At 48.1% G+C, this 24162-nt stretch overlaps 4 protein-coding genes across 5 annotated transcripts; 1 reads left to right on the forward strand and 3 right to left on the reverse strand.

Annotated features, from left to right (window-relative positions):
- Positions 1-8711: 8711 nt before the first annotated feature.
- On the reverse strand, positions 8712-11910 carry FOXG_12456 (uncharacterized protein; the record flags this gene model as incomplete). Its single annotated transcript, XM_018392249.1, has 4 exons — positions 11572-11910; positions 10372-11510; positions 10070-10317; positions 8712-10022 (listed from the first exon to the last, which is right to left on the reverse strand). Exons 1-4 carry the CDS (start codon positions 11772-11774, stop codon positions 8712-8714), a joined length of 2901 nt encoding a protein of 966 aa, XP_018251787.1. The 5' UTR covers positions 11775-11910.
- Positions 11911-13467: 1557 nt separating this feature from the next.
- On the forward strand, positions 13468-13857 carry FOXG_20905 (uncharacterized protein; the record flags this gene model as incomplete). The annotated part of the gene is made up of 2 exons (XM_018401226.1): positions 13468-13715; positions 13773-13857. The coding sequence occupies 2 exons, from the start codon at positions 13468-13470 to the stop codon at positions 13855-13857; spliced, it is 333 nt and encodes a 110-aa protein (XP_018251788.1).
- Positions 13858-14658: 801 nt separating this feature from the next.
- FOXG_12457 (uncharacterized protein) lies at positions 14659-15673 on the reverse strand (the record flags this gene model as incomplete). The annotated part of the gene is made up of 2 exons (XM_018392250.1): positions 14659-15612; positions 15668-15673. The coding sequence occupies 2 exons, from the start codon at positions 15671-15673 to the stop codon at positions 14659-14661; spliced, it is 960 nt and encodes a 319-aa protein (XP_018251789.1).
- Positions 15674-15742: 69 nt separating this feature from the next.
- FOXG_12458 (uncharacterized protein) lies at positions 15743-19467 on the reverse strand. Of its 2 annotated transcripts, XM_018392252.1 has the most exons (6): positions 18056-19467; positions 17954-18005; positions 17844-17900; positions 17179-17777; positions 16428-17129; positions 15743-16373 (listed from the first exon to the last, which is right to left on the reverse strand). In XM_018392252.1, the coding sequence occupies exons 1-6, from the start codon at positions 18165-18167 to the stop codon at positions 16285-16287; spliced, it is 1611 nt and encodes a 536-aa protein (XP_018251791.1). In that variant the 5' UTR covers positions 18168-19467; the 3' UTR covers positions 15743-16284. The 2 variants fall into 2 exon arrangements, with proteins under 2 accessions (XP_018251791.1, XP_018251790.1); XM_018392251.1 differs by having other exon boundaries at positions 17179-17900.
- Positions 19468-24162: the final 4695 nt, after the last annotated feature.

The following is a 24162-nucleotide window of genomic DNA, read 5'->3' on the forward strand; positions in this document are numbered from 1 at the left end:
ATGCGCGAAGCTTCAGGTCTTTGCAATTGGACAGTCTATCGCTACGTTCATAGGGTGTGATAATGGACTAGGAAAGCCGGCTAGTAGATTGGACTCCAGAGAAATCTCCATATTCTTCAAGGTAGATATCTCAGCTTCAATCCGCAGAGCCATGGGCTAAAGATCTGACCGAGTCTATGAATATAGAGCCAATATGCGTCCAACACCATGTTCGCCGCCTCCGTCTTCTGTTGCAAGCTATCATGCACAGTTTGTCTCAGGATGATAAGCCGAGAAAGCCAGAGATGGATTGTTCTTGGCTTTGAGGCCGTCGTTGGCTGGTGGGGAGCGTCTGCACTTATCATCAACCTTTTTCAGTGTGAACTACCTACACCATGGATATACACCAATGATAAAAGATGTATCGACCGAACCGCTTTCTGGACTTATTATTCCATCACGAACATCACCACGGATATTGGTATCATTATTGTCTTTTGCGAAAACGTTCTGAAAATCCAAATACCATGGTCTAAGAAGATTTTTGTCACGAGTGTTTTTGGCAGTCGAATCCTGTATGTTTTACTCCCACCATGGTGATGGATCTTTCTAGCTTGCGTGCAGCATAAGGCACTAACAACGACGGAAAAGTATAATACCTGCAATTGCGGTTCAAATCTACCTATCCAACAAGACATTTGCTTCCACCGATTTCACCTTCGCGAACTGGGAAGCTGCTATCGCTTTACAACTGGTCCAGTGCCTCTTCATTGTCACTGTTTGTATACCCAGCTTTAGGCCCCTTTTCACCAGCCTGGAATCTGGCTAGATCCGTATTGACGACCTGCGACGACAGGACAAGTCTGGCAGCAGCAGCTACCCGAATAAAAGGCCGGAATATAGTGGATATAGGCCAAGTCAAATCAGCCCTTTAGGCACCATATTACGGACAATGAGGTCAGCTGAGGAAGCAACTGTGACTGGATCGCAACTTAGCACGGTACAAGAATTGACTGACTTATCCAAAGTCAATCACATAAGGAGCTATAACCTGACGACAGAGCAGAAGAGAGGTACTTGGGACGAGCCATGCCGCACAAGCCACTCAAGTGAAATAATACTCATCCAGCAAATATGTTAAGTTGAGGTACAGAGCCCGCATGAACGTGTTTTCGAGCAATACATGAAAGAATCTTTCTTTTCCCTGCTGAAGGAGTACGAGACTCTGGCTCCCACACAGTAAAACAATATAGACTGGCGTCACAAAAGGAACATAGATGGTCAGGGGACCGAGGAGCTTCGATCCCATCTCTTGTAGAGATGGAGATCGATTGAAAGGCGGAAGAGAGATTAATGCAATACGACGCTATGCAGGGGGCCAAAGTGGGGGGCTTAGCAAGGGTACATGTCATAGAGGCAGGCACGCCGCTTTGTTGCTTGATGGCCAATCTGTTGGCGAAGGTTACTCTCTGCTTATGCCAATATAAGGGATACAATCTCCATTTGTGGAATTTAACTGGCGCCACTTAGCCGAATTAAGTATACATTATGACGGAGATAGCAAGCACACAGGGATAAGAGCTCTACCTCAGATTGGAAGGTCACATGGGTTATTGTTGACGATAGAAAAAATGGATGGATTTCCTGTAGGACTTAGCTGCTTCATGCTTTTTCATGCAAATTTTAAACCAATGCAGTTGGATGTTGTGGGGGCGAGGATTATGATCGTTAGAAAGCTACCTTCTCTTTACCCAGTTCAAAGGCCATATTGGGGGTAGCACACTAATGTAAGATCTAAATTATAACTCTAATTGGCCAGATCCTCTCACTAGAACTTACTGTCTATTAGGTTCTCAGTACACTATATGTGACGGTTGTGGGTTTCAAACAGGGAAACTAGTCCGTACTAGGTTTATGTTTGCAGATTGCGTAGGGCGTTATACTGAGCGAACGTTAATTGTCACGTCTCTTAATGATCAAGTAATGCGTATTAAGCTTGTAGCCGACCACGGACCATCCGGGACACCAGCTGTTACTGAGTCAGTTTCTGCTTTTTCAGTTGTCAACTTCTGCAATATGCGAGAAGCCTTCTTTTTTTCTTTACGAGCTTCCTTATCGTTCGCTTGCAGGTAAGGCAGGGTCTGCACTTTTGTATTCCCTGATGACAACAATTGCGAGATGGAAAACTCGCCGCATAAGTATGGGGTGGATCCTTGCTTGAAACCAGGAATCTTGACTAGCTGAGAAAGCTGGCTCAGAAATGGGACGATGAGCCAACATAGTATAAAAGAAGTTCCCCAACGTTGCTTGGTAGGTATCGATGTATGATCTTGGTTGTACCAGTGACGCTATATCCCTTATGATAATATGTCACGAAGCTAACGAGGCCATTTTCAACAAAGATATTTCGACGGCCTCCCGACCCGTCTCTAGGGTTAGAGTGCTGAATACAAAGTAGTTCCGTCCCACGTGCTGGCTGGCCTCCAGTGATATGCACAAGAAGTAGCAACCGCTCGAGGAATGCGTTGACTGTAGATAAGTATCGGCCTACAATTTGCAACCTCCATTTACCGTGTTTTTTAGCCAACGAGGAGTAAAAATGGCTCTATGGAGATTGATTAATTAATTGCTTTATTCTCTATCGGTTTATATACATATCGCTAGATGCATCGTTGTGATTGAAGTTTTACAAAATAAAATGCCTCTGTCGACTGCCCGCGCGAAGTCCACTAAGACCACCAAGGACCCAAGCCTGGGGGGAGCCCGATTCGCATGTCCTATTGTTGAATGTTGGAGGGTTCACCCTCAACTTCAGGATTAAGGTTCAGGATTAAAGTTTGACGCCCTAAACTTAGATCATAGGACTTTTATCTAGGACTTTCTAGGACTCAAGTCCTAGAAGGAACCAGTCAAAGATATAAGGTCTCAATGGTCCTTCGATTGCGAAAGGATCAAGAAATATACACGATTCACCTTAATATCTGACACCTATATATGGTCTGATTCCTGCGTCACGCACCACAATGAGCGCCGCGTTAACTGCGCTGTTGCAAATAATCCAAGCCAACGCCTTCAGCTGTCAGGCAATCTTAGAGCCGCTTCTGGCGAGACACATATAGTAATTCAAGGCATTAACTTTGATTATTTCGTGAACTTAGCGAATACAGAAAAGCCAAAAACATAACTTTTAGCTAAGCCTTTTTTGCAGCTTATAGCATATGAATCCATTGCTTGTTCCATGGTTCCTCCTATACCCTGCACTGGCTCTTTATACCGAAAACCATACTTTGTAAAGAATTTCTTGAAGGAGGAATCGTAACCAAGCATCCTCGTATAGAGCTTTCTTTGGCAAGAACTTTTCATTATTAATAGTATAAACGTATAATTGTCCAAGGTTCTTGATACCTTGGACCGGTAAACCAGTGCTCTTACCCTCCATAGGATCCACCAGGCTTACATGTGTAGTCACAGAGAAGCCGGGAAAACAAACTTGAATAGTTACTACTTGCCCCGTCCAAAAAGTCTGTGGCATTTAGGCTTTTAAAGTTCAGAAAAATAATATATTATCAATGATAGAGCTATTAGGCCTGTGGCCTAGAGGCACATGTAGGCTGTGTCATTGAATAAAGCAGAAACGACCATTTTGGCATTCACGATATTTAAACTAGATATAGAACATCGTATCCCTCAGCTTTTGATGGATTTGTACATCATCAGGACTTGGCTGCCCGGTTCCTCCAGCTGCCGAAGTTCCAGTTACGGACGGGGCTGCACTCGGCGACGGCGTGTCAAAAAGACTAGCCAAATAGCACCGCGCGCGCTCACACGCAAGATCAGCATAGTACGCCGGGGGGCATAGACTAACAGCCTTGGTGGCGCGGCCGAACTGTTGTTTATATTGCGCAGTAGTGCTGGGTGAAAATGTATTTTTATGAAACTTGGTTGTTCATTATTGAGCTGAGAGTTATTCTCGGGTTTATATCTCTAGATGATTGTATCTAGGACTTTGAACTTTAAATCTAGGACTTTCAGACTAACAGTCTGAATCCTGAAGGGAAGGGGATTCCCGGATTTTCCAACACGCCCCCATCCACCTTGTCTTCAGGGCACAGAGTCATCGTGGACTTCAGTACTCCAAATAATACGACCTGCTTCCTCGATCGGACATGCACTGACTCGAATTGCTTCTAGAAAGTGACCGTGGCTGACGGCGTTCAATGGTTTAGTGAGTCCGTCTGCTACCTGCTCATGTGTGCTGACGTATTGCACATCAATATTCCCGGCTTCAACTTCTTCTCGGATATGGTGCTCGGTTAACGGAATGTGCTTTGTCCGTTGGTGAAGCTCAGGGTTTCTGCATAGCTTTAGGGAACCCTGGTTGTCGCCGTTCAGTGGGATAGGCATATGTAGCGGAAGGAGCAGTTCAGAGAAGAGGTTCCTAGTCCAGGCCAATTCTCTGGCACACTGGGAGAGTGCTGTATATTCAGCCTCGGTAGTCGATAGTGCCACTGTTTCGTGCCGTTTGGCCCTCCATGAGACTGTAGATCCTTCAAGTTGAACAAGCCATCCAAACGTCGATCTTCCCGTAACAGTGTCGCCTTTCCAATCCGAGTCGGCCCAAGCTGTGATGCTCCAAGCGGATTCAGGATCTTTCTTGACGCCCCCAAGCACCAGGCCGTGGTCTCTTGTCTGCTGTAGATAGCGGAGACCTCTTTTGATCATTCGTGAATGTGTTGGTGATGGATTCGACATGTATCTTGAGAGTACCGAGAGTAGGAAAGCTAAATCGGGTCTGGTTTGGGTCATTCCATACATCAGCGAGCCGGTTTTCGAGCTATAGTCTTCTCGTTCTTCTGGAGAAGCCGAGTCGCCATTGTCTCTTGGTTGCAGTGTCGAGAGTGAATTTCGCTCCATCGGGGTCTTGACCGGTCGACAATCCTCTAAGCCGAATTTCTTCAGTATTCTGGTAAAATATGCATCCTGGGAAAGGTAGATCAGCCTTGAGTTCCTGTCTCGGGTTATTCTTACTCCAAGAAAATGGCTGGCGGGACCGAGATCAGTCATTGTGAAGATCTCTCCCAGGCGGGCTTTGTACCCTTGGATTGCTTCCTTGTTGCTGCCCATGATGAGGAAGTCATCCACATATGTGATGATGATCACTCCCGTTGTGGGATTGTGATATACGGCCGTGTCAGACGTTACTTGTCGAAAGTCAAGGGATTCCAAGGCCTCCTTCAGCTTCTTTTGCCATTGCCGAGGCGCCTGTTTGAGTCCATAGAGGGATTTGATCAGTTTGCAGATCTTCTCGGTTGAGAATCCTGGCGGACGGTCTTCTGGGTGTTGGTCGAAATACTCTACAAGCCCTTCCGGCATTTCGATGAAGACTTCTTCCTCGAGGTCCCCTTCCAGGAACGCCGTCGACACGTCCATCTGCTCAATCTCCCAGTCAAGACAGGCAGCAACGGTGAGGAGGATTCTCCAAGTCGCCGCTTTGGCAACAGAGGCAAAGGTCTGGTTGTAGTCAAAGCCGAACTGTTGTTCAAAGCCTCTGACCACCAGCCGCGCCTTGAACTTGTCGAGGTTGCCGTCCTCGTTTTTCTTGACCTTGAATACCCATTTGACGGTAAGTGGCCTATTGTGAGCTTGGTTGCGGTCCAGCATGCGCCAAGTTCCTTTCGTGAGGAGACTGCGCAGCTCACTGTGTATTGCTCTGAGCCAATGCTCCCTTTGCGGACCTTGAAGCGCTTCAGTCATTGTTTTGGGCTCAGTGATCACCTCTTTTCGGAGATCGGGCAGCTTAGCTGATGTCATGGATGTTGTCGTCTGTCCATGCTGAGGATTATGCACCTCAGCATGCTGAAGATTGTTCACTTCAGACCTTTGTGGCCTTGGAGTCTTTGTCTGCTCCGTGACGGACTGTGGCCGGCTTGAGATGGGAGCTCCGTTCTTGCGGATTTCCGGCTCAACATCATGCTCAGTTTCGGTCAGGAGTTCTGTCTCCCCAACCTTTTCGTAGAATTGTACATTTGCAGAACGGACGATCTGATGTCCCTTCCTGCGAGAGGGCACCCAGCAGGTGTAGATCTGTGAACCTTCCATGCATAGGTAGATTCCAGCCTCTCCTCTTGGGCCAAACTTGTGTGATCTCAATCTTCGTTCCTGCGGTATGTGTATCGTGACTTGTGAGCCGCAGATTCGTTCTCCGGACAGATCCGGCTTGTTGTCTTGTCCGGGGAAGGCCTCGTTGAGAAAGCTTTCCATGGGAGTGAGGCCATCAATTGCCCTGGTGGCTGTCACGTTTGTCTTGCGCACCATATCTTCCAGGACCAATGGCCAGAGCTCTATCGGGATTCTTTCCGATTCCATGGTTGCTCTGACTTTGTCAAAGATGATGCGGTTAGAGCGCTCAGCAACTCCGTTAAATTCAGGAGTATATGGTGTCGTCTTGATGATCTTGACGCCGTGAGTGTACTCGAGGTTTTTGAGAGACGCACCATAGAGCTCAGAGCCGCCATCCATTTGGATTGCGTACACTCGGATGCCATACTGAGTTCGTATCTTGGAGATGAGCTGGCCTAGAAGTTCCGAAGCCATCCCCTTCCTCGTGAACGTGTAGGCCCATCTCATTCTATGCCTGTCATCTGTGGCAATCATTCCCCATCGTTCGCCTCTAATGCCCGGTGGATTGACTTTGAAGGTGTCAACATGAATGAACCCGGCCCTGGAGGCTCGTTTCCGTTTATTTCGCGGAGTCCATCGTAGGGCCTTTGCGATGTCGCAGGCGAGGCAGTAATTGAAAGGCTGATGGTCGTGGTGGCCGTCACAGTACATTCCTCTGGTCATTTTGGCAGTCTGTGACACCTGATATGCGTTAACATGGCCGAGTCTTCGGTGCCAAAGGTCGACATTCAGGCATTGGTTTGATGAAGCAGTGTGATGATTGCATGGTTCTGGCTGGAGTTCCGAGACGGCCTGGTTTGAAACAGTAGTCTTTCCGACCTCAGTGTTCACGTACAGACCGTCCCTTCCTATGCGGAGGAGACCAAAGACATCTCCTGTTGGGTCGTACATGTCGTTCCCGTCTATCCAGCCGCCGTTCTTGTATAGCCTGAGTCCTGACATGACATTTACCGGAAACTCAGGGATGAACAGCGTGTCTTTGAGGTTAATTGTGACCTGCTCACCCCATTTGTTTATGAAGCAAATTTTGACTGTCCCCTTACCGAATGGGTACACCTTCCCACCGCCCGTAACGAGGACCGTTCGGGTTGCAGGCTGCAGTTCTGTGAATAGGCTTTGGTCGTTGCAGATGTGGACTGATGAACCTGTGTCGAACAGCCATTCTGCGGTTGAAGAGATGTTATCAAGGGAGACTTTACACGTCTCTGTATTGTCCATAGGTAGCTCGTCTGAGACGCTGTCTTCAAGAATCAGAAAAGATCGCTCAACTGTCATGTGATTTGATTCCTTGATATGGAGATTCTTGGTGCTGTCGCGTTGAAGATCATGCTCCATGAGTTCCTTGGCGAGACGGACTGCCCAGTCGGGTCGCTTATCCTTATGGGCGAACCAACAATCATTTTCATGATGTCCTCTCTTCTTGCAGTTCGTGCAGGTATGTTCCTTGTTCTTGCCGACTCGATGATTGGTTTCCTGGCTAGACTTGTTCGCGGCTCGCTGGTTCTTTGAAGATCCTCTCCTCCGGCCACTTGCCTCTTGCTTTCTTGCGGCCGGGCCCTTCCTTCCAGTCTTTTTACTGTGAGCCCAGTACGTGGAGGCAGTACCATGACTGTCATCATCATCTGATGACCTGTTTTCATCAATGAGATCTTGCTGCATTGATCGTAGTGTTGGCGGATGCTCCGAGCGTAGGAGAGCGCGCTGTCTGGCAGTCCAGTCAGGGTACTCGTTCTCGCAGGCAGTCAGATAAACAACCTTTTTGAGGGTATCTGAGATTGGTTCTTTCTGCTCGAGGAGAAGTTTGACGAGTCGTTCAAAGTCGACATTAAATTGTGGAATTGTCTCGTAAGAGCTTGTTTTGATCCGGATGAACTGGTAAAGTGTTGTCTGCAGAAGAACTGGGCCCGTGCCAATACAATAGGCCTGGAGAAGGTTGAACATCTCCTGGGGATTCTCAATCCCGACTAGTTGACTGAGTGCTTCTCCAGTGCAGTTACCTCGGATGGAGACGGCAGCTTTTGCCGCCCTGATCTTTTGATCCATAGTCTGCTGTTCCTCGGGAGGGTAATCACCAAAGACAGCATCTTCGAGGCCATTGATCCGAAGAATGGCCTTCTGAGCTGGGCAATATTGCTCCCAATTGGAGGGGCCGCCTAGCTTGAGCTCTTGCGGAAGGAAAAGAGTATTCTTTTCAGAGATGACCGTGGTACTGTCATACATTGAGGATGGTGTGTGGTCTTGACCTGAAGCACCAGGTTGCGACGATTCGGATGCAGGCGATACTCTGATTGTGTTGCGAGTTCGCATGGTGGAAGGTGGGGCTCGTCGTGACGTCATCTTGAGTTGAAGTTAAAGTTTGGTTCTTTGATTCAGAAGAGAAACCCGGTGTTTGCTAACCCGGGCTCATAACCTGTTGTTTATATTGCGCAGTAGTGCTGGGTGAAAATGTATTTTTATGAAACTTGGTTGTTCATTATTGAGCTGAGAGTTATTCTCGGGTTTATATCTCTAGATGATTGTATCTAGGACTTTGAACTTTAAATCTAGGACTTTCAGACTAACAGTCTGAATCCTGAAGGGAAGGGGATTCCCGGATTTTCCAACAACAGGTAGCACATATTGTGTGTGAGATCCTCCACGATATCGGCAATGCTCTGGAATGGAACTGGAATCGACTTCGCATAGATCTGCCGGAATATCTCATCATGCACGATGTAATAGTGACATGGGCGTGCGGTCCCTTGAAGTGCAGCGTGTGCCTGCAGGAAGAAATCCCAGTTCCGCGCCTCAGTCACTCCGCGGTCGACGACGGTACCAGGTTTAGTATTGCCAGACCTATCGCAGTCTTGCTCGGTAGTGGGATAGAATCTTGTTTTGTGCCGCTTGCCGCAGACTATGATAGTGAAGCGCGGAAGGCCTTTTTTGGTGTCAGCTGCTGGGTACATCTGTTCGCATGCGCGGCGGAGTTGAGGAAGCTCTTGCGAGAGAACCATGTCATATTGGCCTTCGGAGACTCCGTCGCGGTAGATGAGAATATTCTCCGGGAGAGCGGCGTGTTTGCCCTTGGTCTTCCAGAGGCCAAGGCGAGATTTAAGCATTTGTGTGAGATCGTCCACATTCTCCTGTCTCGCGCGCTGTATGCGCAAAGTTGCGGGCCATTGACCTAGGAACTTGTCAATGGAAGCCACCATTGCAGAGACAGAAGGCGCGTTGGAAGCCGAGCCAGGTGAGGGGTGCGTAACGTCAATGCCGACAACCATTGTCTTGTCCTGGTCGATAACGCCGAGATTCTTGTTCTCCACGATCTGATTGATACCGCCAAGCTTGAGATTGAACTTCAAAGCGACATTGGCCATATATTGCTCGCGACCGCGGTCTTTCGCTAGTTTGGAACCCACCGAGCAGATAGTGTGGATACCATAATTCTTGTCGGCGATCGTCTTGATGCGCTTGTATAATGGTATGTTTGCTCCGGGAAGGATGATGAAAAGCAGATCTAAAGCTCCAGCGGCACGTTGTAAAGTTGAGCCGAGCGCGGGATCGTCTGGATGTTGAAGTTGGAGGCGTTGACCTGGAAACGGTTGAGCTGCGTTGACGCCAATTTTCTGTAGGGCGGCATGGAACTCATTCATAACGGCCCGCGAGCTTTGCTGGTCGAAAGAGTCGCGTATCCCAGGAATAGAGATCATCAGGTATGACCATTTAGCAAGTGACGCGCCAATGTTAAATCTAATATCCGACATGTTCCAACTACCTAAGCGGAGATCAGCGGCCTTGTTGTTCTTGTAGATAACCTTTGGACCAAAAAGGATGCGACCTGGGACTTTGATGAGTCCCGGTGTGATTTTCAGGCCAAAAGAACGCTGAACGGTGTTAGTATGTAATATACAAAATTGAAGCGAAAACGTACCAAAAGTACATTGGTGTTCTCATCTAGACCAGCAGTCTGCACACCCTCACTATAAATCGAGTTCGCGTTTTCCCACGGCTTTCGAACAGCGTGGCGAATCATCTGCTGCGCTTGGCTGCCGTTGAGCTTCGACTTGGAGGGCTGACCCGGGAGGACAACGCAGACCTCTGCTGGGAGATACATCGGATTGTCCCGGTTGCCACAGTTAACCAACGGAAGTTGGGTATCTTGCAGAACTCGATTGTATGCTGCGTCACAGTCAGTGATGCTGTATCGAGTGATGGATAGTGAAAATGACACACTTATTCTGAAAAAGTCAAACACAGTGATATACCTCCCAGAGGTAGAAGCTGCTGAGCTCTCTGCCTGGGCCTTACCCTTCCCTTTGCCCTTCCCCTTCGCGCCTCCCTTGGCTACCGGCTTAGGTGCACTAGAGGAGCTGGCTTCACCATCGAGCCAGAACTCCACATCTTTGGCACCTGCCCCGTGCTGTCTAACGCGCGGTGGGTGGGCCAAACCATGTCCATCGTCCTTCCTAGCAAGCCCGAAGATAGTCTTGACGCGGGGAACAACTTCGTTGGCTTTGTTACGCTTCTCGGGAAGATGCGTAGTCTGTATGCGAACCAATTTGAGAAATCGTTCCAACATGACGGTGTTGTGAAGTCCGTAACTTTTCATGAGCTCCGGTAAAGGAACAGCATGGTAAAACGCTCCATGGCTCACGTTGATATTGACGAGAATGCGACAAGTCGCTACGCGCACACTCGAAAAGAAGCCTCGAATGATTTCCAAACCGGAGCCGATGTCTCCTCTTGCTGCGTCACTGCTGAGAGAAAAGCTCTTTGTCGATCCAATTGTGACGAGGTTCTTTGCGGATTTGGCATAGTGGTTCAGGAAGATATTCAGAGCCTGCGTCAACTCCTGCTTATCTACCAATGACTGGCTGAGGCTCGTTGAGTTCAGGTAGTTGACCAACTCGCCGACATTTAAAGTTTTCGTATATTGGACGCGAACCTTGTATATGGTAGCCCTAGCAGTCGGTTCGTCTTCACCTTCTGAGCGATAGGGGACCTCAACGAGGACCTCGTCCTGCGAAAACTTAGTTTTGGAGACAAGAGTAAACCTGAAATCTGTTGCAATGTCGCCCTGTTGGGCTGCAAATTCCGGCGCCTGGAGTAGTAGCTGCACAACCCGGAAATGTTTCTTACCGACAGCTACAGGGCTGATCTGGATATCGTATCGATGCAAGGTCAAGTTCGACGGCGGCAATAATTCGACGTAGTTTGCCGTGAGTTGAACCTTGATGCCCCGGGTACCATATCCCGGACGACTGGGAAAGCCTTCGGTTAGCTTCAGGCTATCAAGATCGAACTTGTTCTTTGTCGCTAGGTGCAATGCATCTTCGACCTTTGCAACCTGGGAATTCTGGCCTTGGGAGTTGCTATAGTATCGACAAAATTAGCATTTGGTACGACCATAACTTTGCTCCGTATGGTCCTTACGGAAAGACCTGGATAGTTTGTTGACCACCGCCAGTCGGCCTTCTATACCCTCCTCTTCCACCTCCAGCTCGTCCTCTACTTCCGCCCGTATCGCCTCGGAAACTACCGCTGCCCCCCCGAGGTCCATAATTGCCCTGGCCACCTCTTCCTCCGCCTCTTCCCCGGCCTCCATGATATCCACCGCCTCTGTTCCCACTAGACATGGTATTGAATGGCTGAGCTGGGAATCCAAGCAAGATATTGAAGCAAAGCGATCCGTAAGACGTCGAAGGAGATTGAATGAGAAGGAGCGAAGCGGGGTGTTGGGTGACTGCTATTCCGGTTAGTGGCTATGCCCGGAAGCGGGTTGACCGACAGCCGAGTTACTGTGACGTGATTTGAACGCCCCTGCTCGCCACTGTCCCCAAACCTTCCACTATTATTTTTCAACCCTGCGTTATGTAGATCCTAGTGACCATGATTCTGGTTCTGGCGCACGATGCGTGAGCCGTTCAAGCTGCTAATCAAGCAATCAGAATGTGCAGATTGCGTACATGATATGGTATGACGTGGGCAAATAGCCAACAATGAAAGTAATGCGCATCCTGCAAGCGATAAACTAATCGCCGCACGTGAATATAATCGTCATGATGCCGTCTGTGGATCTGCACCCCCCAAACCCCACTTGGGAAAACATCTGGCCACGATTCATACTGGATATGTCGGAACGATATGGCCTCAAAATGAGAAGATTAGATAACTTATTTAGAGTAACAAACCCAATAGATACGAGATTAAAGAGTCGACCTAGAGCTGTTTCTCAAATCGCCTGCCGAGCAGTCTCGTTATTATTCAAACTTATCCATGTACAATCATGTCTATAAGCTAGTAGATGACAGATACCTGAGATGAAACCTCTGCAAGCCAGTCGAAAATTCATGACTAATGCTATCGTGGTTCAAAGACAACCATTACTGTTCTAAATAATGGAAAAGACCTCAGTAGACCTGCAGTTATCAAATCCCCATGTGCTCTAAACTTGGCCATTATCCATGAATTGTCTAGATTATAATCTTTTCATCAACATAATGATCGGTAGTGCCTATACCACAAAACATTCCGCTTGATAATTTAATCTCGAAACCAAAGTGCTGCTCCGTTCCGAATTTCTTCATGGTGTAGGGGCCAACAAGGCTACTTTGGCACAAGCCGCGGGTCCTGTCGCATACGGCGACTGTCAAGCCGGTTGCGCTGGTGTTGTTATGGCTTGCTACGGTGCAGCCGGGTAAAACATGGGGTGCTACCGTCGGAGCTACAGTCCCGGCATCAATCGTCGCCTGCAACAGCGTGTTTGGGGCAGGACCCGCGGAGACAGTCGTCAAGAGGATGGCCAGGGTGACGATAAGAACAAGAGCTTCATTGATGAGGATAGTGGCTTAATATAAGGTCTTTTTGTATGCAGGCTAGATTCCGGGATTACCCTAAGTAATGAGAAGAATCAGGTTGTTTCTGTATGAATAGAGCTTGAACTTATGTGTCAGATATTAAGGTGTATCGTGTATATTTCTTGATTTTGTCGCAATCGAAGGACTATTGAGACCATATATCTTCGACTGGTTCCTTCTAGGACTTGAGTCCTAGAAAGTCCTAGATGAAAGTCCTACGATCTAAGTTTAGGGCGTCAAACTTTAATCCTGAACCTTAATCCTGAAGTTGAGGGTGAACCCTCCAACATTCAACACCTACATATGGAAGCCCCGTACATGACGAATCTCACTTCGAGGGTTGGTCCGACACAGATTCATGCAGCGGAGGCAGCATCACTAAGTACGATTGGCGGCTTGCTGTAGTCAAGACTCGGTTATATACCAGTCATGTCAATGTCACACAGTACTGGACCTGGGTTGGTCAGATACAATGTTTCCAACACCAAGCACTCAAAGATGTGAGATCGATTTCCATGTCAACCTCGCAGAGATTGAGGAGATGAAATGGAATATCGAAGCACTTCGCGTTCACATCGTTATGAAAAAGGATGCCGGAAAGCTTGCTGCGGATGGCAAGCCTCGAGGCGATGTTATGGCATCTTTTCCACGAGCACGCACAATGCGACGCTTTCACTTCTTTTGTAGAGAAAGGGGCATTAAGTTGGACAAAAGGGACCCGTAAGTGTAACACCAAAGAAGAATTGTGACGGAATTTGGAACTGACCTGGATGATAGCGAGCAACTCAATAGTCTATGGAATTCCATTGTTTCTGAACAATTGCCCGGTCGAGGCTATTCCCATCAACAGTTGGTGAAATGAGTTTCGTCGTCTGCGAGTGGCAATGAAATGTATTGAAAGAAGCATGTTCTATTACACTAGAGGCTATTGAGGCATACATACCACAAGAGCATGAGCCCAAGGCTTTCAAATCAACCCCTATTTTCTCTTTCTCACACCACTCAGTCATCCGTGTGGTGATACCATTGTTATGAGGGGATTCCATTTGTAGCTCTTGGAGTCTTTGAAGATAAGATCTGATAGAGGTTTCCCGTAAGTAAATAGATAACATCAGTTGTGCTTTATTCGTTTCTGTCTGCTAGCATGAAAGAAGACCAGCAACTGGCAATGGGTTTCCCGTGTATTTGTAAAAAGGCAGGTTTCTATTGCCTTTAAAGTGTAACTTTCAGTCAGACTAAGTATAATAAAAGCACTTTTCCAGTCAAACGAATTCCCTAGTCTTTTAACCGCGATTGCGGTCGTCTTTCATGAGTGATAGACGCTACTTGGGCTCAGTCACAAGCACTCATCGTTTCAAGCCTCTCAATCATTTGGGATTACAACGAGTCGACATGGTTGGCCTCGAGACTTTACTGACGTTATATCCGCAAATTGGAATCTTAGTTCGCGCGAACCCTGACAATTCGAGCCATAAGCCTTGCTATGTTTCGTTTGAATACATTTTATGTGACCACTTAGGTTTCGTGAGCGAAGCTCTGCAGTCCCCAGAACAGAAGGATGAAAGCCATGCTGACATTGTGTGCTACTTCCGATGTCCCACGATCCTTGATACCCAGAAACATCAGGACTCTCGGAAGCATTCAGAGGCATCACGCTTTGACATTAGTTGTTCATCAGGCATAGACTCTGACGAGCCACTCTCTTATACTCTTTCGCCAGCGCTGTTAATAGTCTCATGATCCCAGGAATGGATGAGATCAGGTAACGATCGATCATACTTTGCTCGTAGTTGACGTAGATAACCTTTGGGGGAGGAACACTGTTGAAAGAGGTGCAGTAGCTGGGCCCGTAGGCAGCGGGGCCGTATATCTTCTCGTTGCCATTTGCATCCTTTCCCAGGATAATGTCGTCACTATCACAGGTTGGCCCGTAGAGAACGCAAGGCCCCGTTGTTCCAGGAGGATGGCATGTATGCCACTCGAACGAAATCTTGCTACCTTCTTTCAATCCGTGATGTGTACCGGCAGAGAGATAGACGCGACTCGGATTAGTACTCAGATCAGTGTTCAAACTTGGCTGGGAGATGTTGATGACATGGATTTGCAGCCATCCCGCCTTGGAGATAAGGGCACGCCCGGGCTCCGTCGTCATGGTCAACTTGCCATCCCAATCCGCAAAGGCCGAAGAGAAATCATCCATGGTAGTCTTGTTGTAATCAGTGAAGGAAGGGGCATCCTTGGTCGAGATACCGGCCCACCCTCCACCTATATTGGCAAGCTTCATCTTGATACCAAGTTCTCCTTTGACATCCCGGAAGAGCTTGGAAAACTGAACAAACGCGTCTTTGGCGAGGTTCTGAGTGCCGCGATAGCCTGAAAGGCCAACAAAAGTGAGGCCATCACTTTTAGCTTTCTCGATGATCTTGAACGCTACTTCTGTGCTGACACCAAAGTGGGTGGAGAAAGGCTTGTCAGATCCTTTGCTGGAAGAGATGAGTCGACAAAAGGGCTTGAGTTCGGCAAGGACAGTGGCCACGTCTCCATCTCCAAGCTCTGCAACCTCGCGAGCGGCCTGAAGTATATGATCAACCTGCGAGAGGCTGTCGACGGCATAATACTGGATCAATAACACTAGTCAGAAGATAAAATGCTTGCTTCGGCGACATCCCAACCATCATGTTTTCTTAACATCGAAGCACAAGGAAACCTATGACGCTTTTCTAGAGAGGAGTCAGGAGGAAACTGAAGGCAAAGGTTTTATCTAAGTCTGCAAAGAAAGAAGCTTCCGGGCCCAATTGAATGCATTGGCCAGTGTGCATGCAATTTGCTATTTATATTTGGTTTATAACAAGCTAGGCCTCATCTCCTGGAGTGAAAGGCTAGGCATACCTGTGGTAGTCTATATACTCAGGTCGTTTTAATACTCATTATCATCATCGGGTGGCTGCAGGAAGCTTGACTCCGTGTCGTCTGTGGATCGAACGTGTGATGATTCGTGCTTAGTCTGAAACTCTTGAACTCCGAAACCTCCTATAAAGATTTCGAATTCGCTTCTTGTAGTCATGAGGGCCCCGCCTGCGGGAATCCATTGTCGTGAGAGAAGGTTCAGCCCTTGTACGCGGGCCTTGCGCTTGTGAAGAGTTAAGACTCATAGCCAAGGTTGAATTCCGACAACCTAAATCTCCAATTACCGCCTGTTTTTTCCATACCACTGGCTTACCCTCACTCAGGTCGCAAAGTCGTCGGAACTGCATTTGTGCTTATTCTAGTTGGGAAAACTTCGCCTCATTCACACCAGAAAGTCACTCAAAATTCGCACTCGCTGTCTTGCGACCTCGGAGTCTTCGCCCATAACCTTCATGATCTGAATCATGCGTACTGTTAACAACTTGTGAGCAAACAGGCCGGAGCCAGCAAGGCATGAACACGCACTGATATCGGCTTTTGCCCTGACAAGGAGAGGGCCTTCTGTCACCTTGTTTCTATCTTCTGGCTCTAGAGCAGTCTCGCTCAGCACATTACCGATACACAGAGCCTCCAAGAATGCTCGGTGGTTGAATCCCCACCAAGCACACGCTTCGATTTCAAAAAGGGAGAAGAAAGTGAAGAAGGCTGTGATCGCGTCGTGTGCTGCATCCAGGGTCGCATGAATATTGGCAGGAACATCAGGGCTCTCAGAAGCATAAACGAGCATCAGATTATGGAAGTAGTTGTTGGTCAGGAACAAAGTCTGACGAACCACCCTCTTATTTGTTTTCGCCATTGCCGTGATGCGATCAGGATCCCAAGACCTGAAGACATCAGGAAACGATTGGTAGACAGCTCGGAAATCGGCAATCAACTTCGATCTCTGTCTTACTGTGGTGCAAATTGGCAGCTCTAACGACCTTGGCGAGCAGATTGTCTCCTGGACCAAGTTGGCGAGAGTCCAGCAGCCTCGAATATACGCTGCATCTGCGAAATCGCTTTGTGCAATCGACGAACTATCATCTAGTGGATTTTCCACGGAAATATCCGTATGTGTCGCTGGAGGCGGCAGCGAGAGTATGACGGCCAGTGATGTACCTTGGAGGAGGACAGCTTGCCAGATCTTGCGTCGCTGCTGCTTCTCGAACAAGTTGGCATCCGGAGTTACTACCAGGATCAGTAAAAGAAGAGACACCAACAAGCAACAGGCACACACCAATAGTTGGATCTCTATGTAGACCCATAGCATGAGCTTGCCGTATCGAAATGCCTGAAAACGCCCAAGCATCCGATGTGTGGTTGTTGTTGACCAGGAAGTAGGCTAATAATACCATGGCCTGGATTGACCGCAATGATGCACTGCTAAGATACGTAGCAATACGCAGAGACTGGCTGCTGGCCGAAGCATAGAACTCTGCTGTCAGCTTCCGTTCTTGGAAAGGTGTTGTCGATGTGACAAACTGTGTGCCCAAGGCTAGCATGGCAAATATCAATGCAACGAAGGTTGGATCTGTGCTGCTGGTCTTTTCTTGCTGCTTTAATTGCCAGAAATATTCGTAGTCTGCATAGAATGTCTGGCGATGTATCACCGGATACACAGGGTCAACACATTCAAAGTAACGGCTGAGTAGTATATCGGCTTGGATTTTCTCTGGAAGCACTGAAATAGGGTCATGTAAGCCCCCTTCACCAGTCCAGTAGTTGACAAAAGGGTGCTCGGATCCAATACCAAAAACGTTGCTTGCAGAAGGCGAAGAGTAAGGTACGTTGGACAGAAGACCAATAGAAAGCGCATCGGCGCCGTGCGAGGAGGCCCTAAGATCACTCAACATGCCTCTATCTGCAATATTTGGAATACGGGGCTTTCCATTGGAACCATACTTCTTCTTAGAGGTTGTCGTAATGCGGCAGCCATTGGAGGCGGATCCAGTGGTCTCCCTACTTGATTGTTAAATCACAGCAAACAGTTGCTCATTCGGGAGGTATCATACTTGAGAAGGTTGGCGACATGTGTATATCGGCAGTCAGTTTGCCGTTTTACGCCTGGCTGAGGTTAAGATAAAATTAACAGGACAGGCTGCGACTGAACATACAAGCATGACAACGAGGTCGGTCTCTATCACACTTTGAATACGTCAGTAGGTTATCCAGCCGACCAAGCCCATTCTCGCAAACAGAAGGAAAGTCGAGGTATTGATTTGTCATTCTCAGACATTTCTTGATCAAATTTCATAATGTGCCAGAATATAAAGGTAGAGTGGGCTCATCTTGTATGGAATCGTGAATAGGGATGATCAAGATGTGATGTAAGCACGATACAACATGAGAAACCAAGTAAGAGGTAATGATGTCCTATCTTGGTCTTGCGCTCGACGCATTCATGGCATGAGAGAGTCAGCTTGTTGCGCTTTTGCTTATTCTTTGGAGGCTTCTCTCCATCCACGGGCGTCGACGCGTCTTTGACATCCGCGTTAGCTAGGGATGTTGAGGCAAAGGCTAAAGATTGAAGGCCAATTCCGTGAATAGCGAGAGTTGGACACCAGTCAGCCGGGCTAGGACCAGACGTGGACATTGAAGGTTGAGGCGGTATATGGGCAGGCGAAGGCTTGGAGAGGGGTCGTAATTGGTGATAAGTATGATGTAAGCGCACCCCGTGAAACATCTGTGGATGATACCAAGCTTACCAAACTATTCGGTCAGTGGATAAGCGGCAGTTTTTTGAAGGTATACCAGTCTCGTCAATTGGTCATCGCAGAGTGGGAGCTGGATCTGACAAACTGGGGTTAAGGCCTGGGATTGACCTGAATCGGACAGAATTTGATTTGGATCCAGAGCGAGAGCCAGAGCTCCGATAGCTTTAGGGATGATTGAGTCTTAACGGAAGGGCTGCAGATAACGACCGGAGCCTGAACTGATGCGACTTGCTGCTTGACGAGGGTGTGGTTTATGTTGTGAAGTCTCGGTTGTTGAACACTGCAAATGGTGAATGCATATGGTAAACTGCGGTCAAGGTCTATTAAGGTTGTTCAGAGGCATCAAAACCACGGTCAGTGCAAGCAGTGTGGCTCGGAATTGGCCTGACTCGAAGAAAAAAAGTGACGACTGTCCTTCTTGGAACAATAAAATCAAAGGCCAGAATGCCAATCTGCCTCTTACACCTGATCTCAACCCGGTTCGACCGACTCCGTCACGTGGCTCCACCAGAGTGGAGTCTTTACGGTTTATAATGCCCATGGCGTCGTACCTACTGCGGAAAATTCAGGAGTTCAGGCGAACACTGCCGTGGGGAAGCGGCATCGGTTGGTGCTAGATAAGAGCAGTGGTTGTTGGGCATGTCTCGCTTTCCCCTGCAGTTGAGTACGTTCGCTTCTCCACATGCCTTAGCTCTTTTAGCACAGGCCTGCAGCGCATTAGGAACGTACTCCGTCGGCCTCTTTCGGTTGTCGGACTAATAATAATAAACCGTAGGGAAAAGGAAACAATCAGGAGGGGACTATAATGTGCATCCAAGAGACGTTTCTAGCGTCAGAGGAGCGTGGTGGCCCGTGTTGCGCAACTGGTGCTTGGTCGATTGCCTTTTTCTTTCACGTGATGCAAGAATTATGCGCATCAGCCTTATTTCCGTTCCTCAGTAGGTAAAGTAGGCCGATTTGATTCGTCTAATTATCAGCATCCTCATTTGCACGAGCTGTACGAGGCTGGCGAAGTAGGACCTTCGACAACTACTTTTTTCTATACTCGCCTTCCCAACAACGTCACCTTGCATGGTTCCATACCTCTATAGTAGATAATCAACTGATGAAACTTTGTGTGCTTGCGGAGAAGGCATCCCAGTCCTCTTTGGAGACAAAACCTAATAATAACTGACTTGCTTCATGAGCCAGTACTGCATAGAGCGTAAATTTAGTGCGTAGGTTTCATTCACGTAACTACAGCCTGATGATATATGCAGAATGCACTGAAGAAGATAAAAAGAGGAATGGAAAAGTTGCCTTGTGAACATCTTTCACGAGACAGCTTTACTATGAGGCATATTTTACCTTTTGCAGGTTTTACGCAATAACGAGAACATCAAGGATGTTTTTTTCTCTTTTTTTTTTTCGATACTTCAAATTCGCAAAGATATCCTAACATATCCACCATACACTATTCAAAACTACCAAAGCCTTCCCTATGAATTATATGACTCCATATACAGGATCCCTGAAGCGTTAAGTCGCACCTTGCTACAGTTGTAGCCCTCCCCATCATTCATCGGGGTACCGCCCACAAAATATAGTCCTCTTGGATAGCGTCGAGTATGGTTATCCTTAGAATCCTCTGGCGGCGCTGGTTTTCTGAATAACCGGGAAATAAGGGGGTTGATGAACTGTCGCAATCCTGGTAGTGAATGGTAGATAAGTCAAGCACCCATGTAACCGACCCCCCCTGGTAACCGACCCATCTGCAAGACTCAGAAAATCCATCGATCTATTTACAATATTTTAACACAACTTTGTCAAATAAATAGCTAAAAATGCAGAGAAAATGGTATTTAAAAGTCTCTCAATCGCTCTCTTCGCTACTCAAATCCTGTCTAATATACCTTTTTGTAGGCCGCCTGACGCGGGTTGATCGGCGCACAGGGGCTGGATCTTCCTCCGACTCAGAGCTACTTTTCCCATCCACCACAATACAATTAAGATCGCCTTTCTGTGACTGAATAACACGTTGATCAGGCTCGCGATTGGCCTCTGCAAGTATCTGTGCGAGGCTTATAAAGCATTCGTTCGGGTCCTGCCTGACTTTCCGTTTTTTCTTCGGTTGCGCCGCTTCAAGCTGGGCGCGTAACCGCTCAATTTCGCGGTCTTTCATCGCGAGCTCGATTGCAACCTTGTCTAACGCCGCAGCCGCTTTTCGAATTGAGAGCCGTGAAGAAGGAGAGCTCCTTTTGGCAGAGAAAAGCTTTACAACGTCGCCGCCACGCTTTGGCGTTACGATATCGTGAGTTTCTGAGGGAGGTAGTGCCGACTTCGTGAGGCCATCACCCAACGCGAAGCGAGCGGTTTGTTAATATTCACAGGCCATAAGCCAGCTGCCCGCCATCCAGATCGAATGTTTTCCTTCCGGAAACCGATTTCGCGGGCTCTCGCATAAAAATCGAGAAACCTTTGCTTCCCAACCCGGGTAGAATCCGTCAGAGCGGTATGCTCGCCAACCAAAGTACGGTACGCCGCCTTCAGACTAGAAAAGCAATCGAGATCTAAAGGCTGGAGTACATGAGAACAATGTGCCGGTAAAAAGAGAAGATAAACATTGTTCAGGTAACACTTGGCCATGAATTCCTCGGTTGCATGCGAGCCGTGGCCGTCAACGATTAATAAACGGGCATCAGCTGGATCTGCAGGAGCCGTTTGGGGAAGGAATACCTTCTCAAGCCACTCTAACGCAATAGAGTTGCTCGTCCAGCCATTTTTTGAGAAGGTAACTTGCCAACCAAGGTGCTTCTCTAAAAATTCGCGTCGGAACCATTGCTCTTGAATGCTTTTCGCTTTGAATATAACGAGCGGATGGAGGACAACCCCGACCGCTGATATACACTCAATAATGGAAGTCCACGTACGTACGGTCGCTGTTTTGACTGGTACCGCGTTAGGGCTCTCCTGTGACGAGCCGATCACGAGGCCGTTAACGCCCTGGCCTTCCATAATGCCGCCCTCGTCGGCGTTATACCGTCGTTCGGGGGGGATCCAATCCACGGTCTCATACACGTCGAACAAGCGCTTGATATTCGCCGGGGTCGCAGCATTTACACGCTCCCAGTCTGTACGGCGACCCAAATTTGTCTTCAAGGCAGGGTGGCGCTCCACGAATCGCGTAGTCCACTTCCTTCCTAATGGCGCGTGATCCCCGTGACGCGCGAGAACGCTGCGGACGATAGTTCGCACTTGCGCGTGAGTTGGAGCGTGGCCGAGCTTTTCCTGTCGCAGGATCCAGCGCTCAAGTTCATCTTCTTGATCGGTAGTAAGGCGTAGTTGTTCTTGGCGAGCGACCTGACGACTTTGCGCACCAGTGAGGCGACCTCGTAGGGTGCTGGGTGGTAGACCGTTTTTTTTCGCGGCGGTCTTCAAAGAGACCCCATTCTTGACGTCTGCAATGGCATTTTCTAGGTCGTCCGCAGAGTATACCGGCATTGTAGAAGTAAAAGAAGAGGATGAAGAAAGAAAAAATTGAATTGAAGAAGAACTCGATTTATCGTGGATTTAAATACTGGTGTGGACGCGTCTGAAGACGTGTCTGAGGTGGGGGTCGGTTACCAGGGGGGGTCGGTTACATGGGTGCTTGACTTAATAATACAATTAGCATTATATAACCAGTAGGTCGCCATCCGAAAAAGGTCCCATGTCGGGTCAGGGTTTTGGTTCCCATGTCCGCTCACGGAGATATGCAACCGCAATGCGGTCGGCACCAGTGTGAGTAAACTACTGAGGAAATATGAAACTACTCTTACTTTCCCACGTATGTGCATTTGCAGCGGGAAAGCTTTAAATAAAAGAAAACAGGTGAGGTAAAGGTCCGTGAGAATTTCAACACTCGCTTGGACCGTACCGCAATAGTAGCGGCTGTGGCAGCTTGTCTCAGTGTAGAATCTCAAGTCCCATGCCGCCTCGACTGGACTACAAGCAAGTAGTTGAAACATCCACACAACGACGAAAGAAGCGATACTTAAAACAGCTGGAATAAGAATGAAGTAAGCGGATTGTGTTGGTCCGATGAATTCGCGGTAGAAAACATAGAGCCCTGACTTCGCGAGTGCTGTGGCAGGAATGGCCAGTAAGTTGGCAGCAAGAAGAAGCTTTGGTCAATACATTAGCATAAGCATACATTCTGATCTAATGACATACATACAGCTGATTCCCAGCGCGTATGATCTAGAGGCATTTCCCAAACATGTACGCCCACGACGCCCCGCATTTGGCAAACGAAAATGATGCTTTGTGAAGCCGTCGCGAGCACGCATCCAGCAAGTGTCAAAACTTTATCAGAATCAGTACAGATATCCTTAATAATAAATACCCATATACTAGACTTGACTTACAATGTCGGGAGGATAGATTCTTTGTGACGAAAGATGCCACATAGAAATGTATTCCCATTAAGAGGAAAGAAACAAGACAGGAAATCGAGACACCGGAACTTGCGTACAGAAGCGCCGTGTCTTTCTGTGGATTGGTAAAGTTGACGAGATAACCGTCAGGCGGTTCTGACCACACTGGAACGTCACCGATCTTAGGAAATGCCTTCATAGCTTTGTGTGCAGGATAATGATGGATGTAAAGAGAAGCCGCTGCGGTGTAAGAGTAGGTTCGGGCAATATTGTGTGTTTCGACGCTAGAAGTGTTTGGCCAGAAGATTCAATCTTCCAGGCCACAATCCGGGATCTTTCCTATACAGGAGTAAGGTCGCAAATGGAGTAACGGTCGTGAGACTAGATCTGCTAACCCAAAACATCCCGCGCCAAATGGCGGCATCCGCAACAACCGACACGTAGCCGCCCTAGCTTGCCAAATGAAAACGTACCTAAGATCCCAGCAGCTTTAGCCTCAACGAAGAAATGTGGCACTTCAATTAGGGGATAAACATGATTCCATCAAACAGCGGTGATCCCCGACGAGATCAAACCGGGTCTGGCTGAGGTGGGGTGAGAATCGGCCGAGGATTAGGAGTTTTGCCTACCCTTGACTAGCCCTGCCAGTCTTCATTTAGGTCCCGCCGCAACTCTCCCCTGTAAAAATTCTTTCTTGGCACGCACTGTTAGTGCACTGTTAGGAGCGGGATTTTCTACGGGCTACTCGGCCACACAATACTGCGGGGACGCCATCGGCTCCCTAACAGCAGTTTTCAGAGAAGGAATTTTGGAGAGTTCACCTTCTCTGACAACACCTTTGTCGGATCTAATGGCGGCACCTCAGAACCAGAACGCCTTAGATATCGGAGGACGGTGCCCGTGGCATCGGTAGCGACATCCTCCCGATCAACGACGCCGATTGCGATGGGTTTTTCCCCTTTGAAGGCAAGCCGCACCGCCGGCCTCTGATTCCTTCCCAAGGTTTTTCCCTGCCGCCACGACAGTCGACTACGAGCTACAACTTGGTTACTGGAGATTGTGGACTGCGTCAGCAGATGTAGTGATGCGTGAGAGAATTCTGGTCGGTGGAAA

This window comes from Fusarium oxysporum, chromosome 3 (assembly GCF_000149955.1).
Source record: "Fusarium oxysporum f. sp. lycopersici 4287 chromosome 3, whole genome shotgun sequence".
In the NCBI taxonomy this organism is placed as follows: domain Eukaryota; kingdom Fungi; phylum Ascomycota; class Sordariomycetes; order Hypocreales; family Nectriaceae; genus Fusarium; species Fusarium oxysporum.

Coding starts and splice junctions, on each gene's coding strand:
- FOXG_12458 (XM_018392251.1), bottom strand. CDS start 18,167: ATGACAAATCAATACCTCGACTTTCCTTCTGTTTGCGAGAATGGGCTT. Junction 18,006..18,055: donor CCGACCTCGTTGTCATGCTT/GTATGTTCAGTC, acceptor AACCTCAGCCAG/GCGTAAAACGGCAAACTGAC. Junction 17,901..17,953: donor CATGTCGCCAACCTTCTCAA/GTATGATACCTC, acceptor ACAATCAAGTAG/GGAGACCACTGGATCCGCCT.